Source organism: Chaetura pelagica, unplaced genomic scaffold, assembly GCF_000747805.2.
Source record: "Chaetura pelagica isolate M959 unplaced genomic scaffold, ChaPel_1.0 scaffold343, whole genome shotgun sequence".
Lineage (NCBI taxonomy): Eukaryota > Metazoa > Chordata > Aves > Apodiformes > Apodidae > Chaetura > Chaetura pelagica.
In genome coordinates, this window is record NW_009952873.1 from 2,318,021 (window position 1) to 2,324,991 (window position 6,971).

The 6,971-nt window shown below is 44.9% G+C and overlaps 1 protein-coding gene across 1 annotated transcript in view; it reads right to left on the reverse strand.

Annotated features, from left to right (window-relative positions):
• CACNA2D4 (calcium channel, voltage-dependent, alpha 2/delta subunit 4) overlaps positions 1–6,971 on the reverse strand; it is a 136,117-nt gene that overhangs the window by 99,234 nt on the left and 29,912 nt on the right. Inside the window, exons 11-13 of the mRNA XM_009995223.1 lie at positions 4,804–4,917; positions 3,639–3,717; positions 1,466–1,599 (exon numbers count right to left, since the gene is read on the reverse strand). Of these exons, the coding sequence (XP_009993525.1) occupies positions 1,466–1,599; positions 3,639–3,717; positions 4,804–4,917 (327 nt within the window). The remainder of the gene's footprint in view (positions 1–1,465; positions 1,600–3,638; positions 3,718–4,803; positions 4,918–6,971) is intronic.

Sequence of the window (6,971 nt, forward strand, 5' to 3'; positions counted from 1 at the left end):
CTAATAGAATAAACATGCTGGGTAGTTAGTAGCATTTAGGAAGGTTTTGCTTAGCATACTCAAGTACGATATCCCAGCTCTCACTTGGCACAGCTCCTGCAGCAGAAGACCTCCCCATGACACTACAGAGCTAGTGTGCCATGACTGCAGCCTCAGTGGTCAGCCACAGCACAGATGTGGGGATGGTCCCTTCCCACAGGAGTCTTCCAAGTATGATGGCTATGCACCATGATGGTGCAAGTATTGCTTTTGTGGGGTTTGTGTGGTTTGACTCAGCATAGCATCAACAACGACCACGTGTGACTTGGCCTTCCACATTTCCTGCTACAAAGCTAAGCTTAGTACCCCCAGTTTTACTGCAGCTCAGAGTTCAGGTTTCTCACTGTGAACCTTAAACCCAAAACCCATGGGTTCTCTCCAGGGCTGTGGCAGACACTAAAACTGTAGCTAGCCAGACAAGAGCCCATAACTTCAGTCTCACAGTGGGACTCTGTGCAGGTTCTAGATTTTTTTCCCCTCAGATAGTATAAACAGTCTTGAGGCCTCAGGTTATTTTTTCTGGGAGAGGGAAATCTCACTTTTTGTCAGCTCTAGCTGTCACATTTATGCAGATACTTCTCTGGAGTGAAGAGTCCTGTGTAAGAAAAAAACCAACCTTGTCTCCCTGAATGTACAGAGAGCCCCAAAAGAAGAACTGTAACTTTCTTTTTCTGCAGTATAAAAAGGGATGGAGGCAGAGATTGAGGAATGTCTTCTATTTGGTGAAGTGCAGGAGAAGGTTCCTTCAGTGGTGCTCTACTTTTTTGTCCTTGCCTTCAGTCCTTCAGATTCCAAGCTGCCTTGGCAACACAACACTGTAATAGCACCTGCTTGTTGTCCAAATGTCTCAAGGCTTCCTGTAGGGCAGGCCAGAGGCTGAGCACATGGCTGCTATGGTGATGTTAGGTCCTGCTAGCTCAAGGTACGAAGGAGTGGACCTGCTTTTCAAACTGAGATCTGAATCTTTGAGTGGAGAGCAGTATGCAGTTGGCTACTGGGCTGGAGGAAGTAAATCTCTGTGACCTGTAACCTGAGCTGTAAATAATCTTTTCTACGTATAATCCTTTAGAAGGTAACCTGCTTTTACAGGAGAACTCCTTAAGTCATCTCTGCCTGTGTGATTAGTCCTGGGCTCCTGGTCTCTGCAGATTCAGACCTGAGTCTGCATACATATCACAACCCCAGGAGTTGGCAGAAAATAAATATTGTCTGTCTCAGCAGAGCCAGAGACCAGTAGTTTCTATCCCTCAACCATCTCCTGGTTTTACATAAATTTCAGGACTTTACTTGAATTCTGATACACATGAGATATTCAGACAAGTTATATATATGCCTAACATACTAGCTGGGTGTCTAACACCTTGGCCACTTTGGCCTATCGGCCCTTCTGTTTGCTGACTAGAGGCTTGTGGTGGTAGGTCCTTACCGCGCTGTCCATGTAGGCTTCAGTCCAGATGATGTCGTGGTCGTGGTTGATGACCATGGGGCGGCTGAGCACGTGCAGGTACTCCATCACGTTCTCCTGAACGTCCGCCAGCGTGGAGATCTGAGTGTAGTAGCCTTCACGGGGAAACAGAGGTGTCAGTCACTCTGCCTAATGCATCTTCTGTCTTTCTGAAGGAGCGGCTGTGCAAAGCTAGGAAACTAGATGTCGAGGACTGTATCTACCCAGATGGTTTACCTGCTCTTTACAAAATACCTTTGCGTGCCCTGTATCCACAAATTCCCGTGGACACCCGTTGCTGTGGAAATCTAGAGTTTCAAAGCACTGTTCTTTTCAAAACACGGGACCTATGCTTAAGACGAGAGTCTTAATATAACCAGAATCATGCCAAACAGATGTAAAATGTTGCTTTGGGTCCTAGGCAAAACAGTCCACTAATCAGGCTGCCCTTTTTTCTGAAGGCCAAACACATGCAAACAAAGTATTCCACCAGGCTACCCATGTACTCTGCCCAATGTTATATTAATCCCAAACTCCCAACTTCTCTTCCAGATTTTTTCCAGCACTCTACTCTTCAGTTTGCCTAGCTTTACATCTAAGGATGGCAACTACTTCCATCTGTCCATTGGAAGCAGAACATGAAAGTGCAAGTTACCTGTTTCTAAAACTTTATCCCTGCAGATGGACCCATAACACTTTAACATTACTACAAGGAGTACAGGGGAAGAATGTTTTCAAGTTATCAAAAGGTTCTCAAAACTAGCTGCTTAAGTGGTTATGAATGCTTACACAGTGTAATGTTATGAGGAGTCTTGTCCTGCTTCTCACTACATGGAACTGATTGGTTGTACTTGGTATAGGACAGAGTTTGTCAGATAAATGGGAAATTCTTTTTATCACTAGGAAAACGCTGCCATGTGAAAGGGCTTTTGATCTAATAAGCTGTGGTGTGGAGACAGATTTAGTGTGCTTGAAAACAAGGGCTAAAAGAGCTAGACAATGTGCTGAAACAGAAGAACACAATCAGTGAGCCTTCTGCAGAGCTCAAGTCTGGTAAGTGAGAACTTAAGTGCAAAGAGCAAATTTTTGCTGTTTTGTTGTTCAGGAGAATCTATTCTCACATTTTATGGTTAACCAGCAACACGGTGAATTCCCTGACACTAATCTTATGGCTGAATATGCAATCTGAAATCCAGGTTTTTGTTTCATCTAACAAAAAGCTAAAAATGTGTGTGATTCACAGTGCTAGTAGATGAACATTTTGATCCTTGGACATCCCCAGCTCACAGACATTCTGCAAGCCAGCAACTCTTGTCTGTCAATTATTTTCAGTAGCAAATGTATTTTATCGTTTGCTGGAGCCACTGCTCAGACAGGGAGAGTTGATATTCCTAGCTAGTCAGCCCCCAGCTTCACCCTTCCCTTCCTTTCCCTGTTTAAGCAGGATACTGCTGTAGCAGGCATTGCTGACTGTCTCCAGGCTCACTGAAGCCAAGTCATGCCCGAACAGGGAAGAATTTTTTTTCCCCCTCTCTTTCTTCACCCTTACAGATCCTGATAGGGCTAACTGGAGTTTTTAACAGGCCTCAAATGCACTGAGGTGACTCACCTACTCTGAATTGATTTTTCCATTCATACCATCTCATGCCAGCTAGGGAGAATATTGGGTTTGGGGTGGGATTAACAAGCTATTCTGGTACCTGAGTGAAACCACTTGCAGATGAAGAATTTGGCCAGGATAGAGGGGTTAACCTGCAGACCTTGTGAAAAATGCTGTAAAAGCTTCAAAGAAGAGATGTTTGCTTTACCTCCCAGCCAAAAGATGTCAGGCTTTCTGACAGTTTTAGACAGATTGTCAAACCAAACAACTGGGACACAATAAGCACAGGGACTTAGGTGGACTGCAGCCAGCATGAATCTCGGTCATAGTGTCCCTTGGCACCATGACAGGAAAATGTGGTGGCTCAGCACAGAGGACTTGTGTTCGTTGGACAGTCACACTTCATGTGGACTTTTTCCTTAGGTTGTCTTCCAGGCAAGGGCTCACGGGCCCCAGCTGTAGTGTGGGGAAGCCTTTGAGGGGTCCTGGGCCCTTTGGCTGCAGTCCACATCTGACCTGCATGATGGGGATTGGGGAACCATTGCCATACAGCACCTTTGTTGTTGCAGGCAATCCATTTCACATTGGGGGCAAAAGTGACCTCCCGTCCAATGAGGTAAGTGAAAACCCGGACCTGGGAACACAAAGACAAAGACAGAAGAATTAGGCTGTAATGTGCTACCAAATCCAAATGGCTGAGGTCTGGCATCCTGCTCCAGAGTGGTGTGAATGCCCGTTTGTGGTGCAGTGCAGTAGTTCTGCTTTCACACGCAGGCAGAAACCCCTTGGGCCACTTGTTTTGCATTTTGTGGGCCGGAAGTCCATCTCCAATTACAGTAATCTCAGAAAGCCAAGTAGCACCTGGGATCATCTGAATAACAAGGCAGAAGTGCAAATTCTGTTTGATTTTATGATAGCATCTCTGCCAGGCACTCAGCAACCACATGCAGAGAGGTTTATAGCTCACAGGAATCCTTCACGCTGGGGAACAGCTGGCTGCATGAATCATTTAGGGAAAGCTTCACCATTTCTCTTGTGTTTGACCAACAACAAAAGAGCCAGTCCTGAAATAAACTGCTTTAAGAGCCCCCATGCTCTGGCCTCTCAGTAGGCTGCTTCTCTCCCTTTGTGCACTAGTTGGGATGAAGTAAACAAATAAATCAGGAGCGTTTAGGGTGAGCCTGATCTATTCCACTTTCACAATCTGCTCTTGCTAGTACAAGCCTGTAATCATAGACCTCAAAGTAAACAGGGCTGGAAGGCACCTTGAGAGGTTGTTTCAGCCATTCCCCTGTCTACTGTAATAATTGGTAATAGCCAAATATTTTCCCAAACAGGACAACTTCTAAATAGTCCTGGACAGGGACTAAAATTCTTTACAAAAGTGGGTTTTAAACATTTTTAAAATATTCAGCTCTGTCTTTATCATCTTATCAGGAGACCATTTTGATTGACCGCATCTTTGGAAAACTAAGTATATGGAAAAAAAAGGAATCTTCACTGACCTAGAGATATCCATCTGTGATCCTACCACCTCTAAAATCACAGCAGCAGGCTCCTGCCTGCCTGCGTTGGTTTATGTTTACAGCTGGATGCACATGGGTATTGGAGGATGTGAATGCTCCACTCTGCCCATCATTCTGGCTCATGCTGTTCTATTCCCACCATAGCAGGAGAGCACCTTGCCGTGCCCTTTCTACTTATCACCTCTCAGACAAACCTTCCGATCTGGCCAGTTGTATTTTTCAAACACAGATTCATAATCCTCCAGTGCTCCGTCTGTGATCAGCATGATAGCTTGGTTACACAAGCCTCCTTGACCAGCTTCTCTGAACTACAAACAGAGAGGAAAAGCATTAGTTAGCACAGGCTGTTTCTGTATAAGCGTAGCGTGTTTATTGATGAAGGGCCAAATCCTGACTTCCTCTTGCAAATCTCACACTGTGCTCAGAAAGAGCTCTGCTTAAATAAGGACAGTTTGTATGCTGCCTGTAATTTTCTTTCATTTATATAGCCCTTCCTAGCACATGTGGACACAGGAGGCTTTATGGAATAAAATAATAAGGAGAAAATCAGGGCTGTGGAGGAAGAGTGCGATTCCCTGCTGCCTCACGTCTTGCACAGTCGCATTTGTTCATGCAAAATGACTATAGACTGACCATAAACACTGCAATTCTGATTTGAGCAGCAATAACTGTCACTTTTTATGGCAGAAAATATGAGAGGAAGGGGAAATCAGACTCATTATTTCAGGCTAAATCCATCCATCTGCAAAAATCATAGCAGAGAAAGGCAGGAGAACAAGAAAAGAGAAAGCGGCTGCCATCAGAGCTGAAATACATTATGAATGTGCCAGCACGAAGGGCCATACACTGTGATGGCAGAGGAACTGTTATCTGTGCAGAAGTGATATTTCAGGTAGAGTGGAAGCATGCTGGGACTGTGGTACAAACATTGGTGTGCTCCCAGGGACACGTGGAGATACATTGAACAGGTGTGCTCTTACAGGCAAGTCAGGCCCTGCTCATTCAGCCAGGAAGACCAACCTTTGAAAGCTGCTTATCTGGTGCTCCTGCAGGCAGAGCCATTTGCCTCTCATGCCCTCAGGTACCCCAGCTCTAGAGAACCAAGTGCCTTATGCAACATCATCTCAGGTGTTGAATTAGCAGTCACCAGAGGAGGTAGCAGAGGACATCAGGGCACAAAAACGAGCAGCTACTTTGCTGTGGCTCCTAGCTCAGCGTCAGTGTGCACTTTTCCTGGCACAGCATCTCACCACTTCTACTCTCTGAGCAAGGAAAAGTCTAATTGACAAAGCAGGATACAAAAACCAGTGCGGAGTAAAAAAATATATGGAAAAGGGAAGATATGACAGCCCTGCATAAGAGATTAATGAAAGGCAATGGCATGTGATGGAGATCAGACTGAAGACTAATGGAAGGGTGACTAAGGTTATATCAAATGCAGCAGCAATTTTAAACTGGAGAGGGCAGTCCTATCTTATCAATGAGGAAAAAGGTATCCAAGTGGCAAGACTAATTGCATAAAATAAAAGCATGCACTGGATGGGAGAACGAGAACACAGGGTGTGAACTGGGACTTTTTTTATATTTTTGGGTTCAATATACAAGTCCCTTCTGGTTTAGCAATGCAATGTTAGGACAGAAGGCAAGTGTCTTTACCAACATGGGTGGTACTGCGGTTCCACTGCAGATTAACATAATGACCATGGATACCTGGAAGCCAACTCCAAGTCCAGATTCCTCCAGTAATTTCACCACTACTACAATAACCTTTTTGATTGTCCCTTATTATGAAATTACCAGGTTCAGGGCTAATATCCCCATGGGATCACCTTACACCACCATTTGTGTTGTCAGTGCTGCCTCTTTCAATGTTGCTCCTAAAATCACTGAAGTACCTGTTACTCTAGTGCAGTAAGCATGGATTCAACAGCTTCTAAATGACCACATGTATGAACTCATTTCTCCCTGCTTCATGGTAATCTCATCAATTGTATCACTGACCAGAATCAGTACAGATGATCAGGAAAGAGAAGGGTGGTGTGATACTGTCATGTCTAACTAGCTGTTCCCAGGCAATGAATGCATGTGAATTACTGAATCAGGATGAGGTGGTTTGGTGTGCTCTTCCTCTTTCATACCACTAGAGTAGCACATTCAGAGAGGTGACAAACACCTCTGCTGCTGTGGTCATGCCAACTCAGCAGTGGGAATCTCCCATGTCTTTCTCTACAGAGTCCCCAGGGCCTGACATTTCAAGTGGTCTAAAATCTTCTTGTATCACAGACAAAAACCTATCCGTGCCATCTACAGAGTAATTACCGGCCCAGGAAGGGTCAAAGCACACATGCCCTCTGTTCAGCAG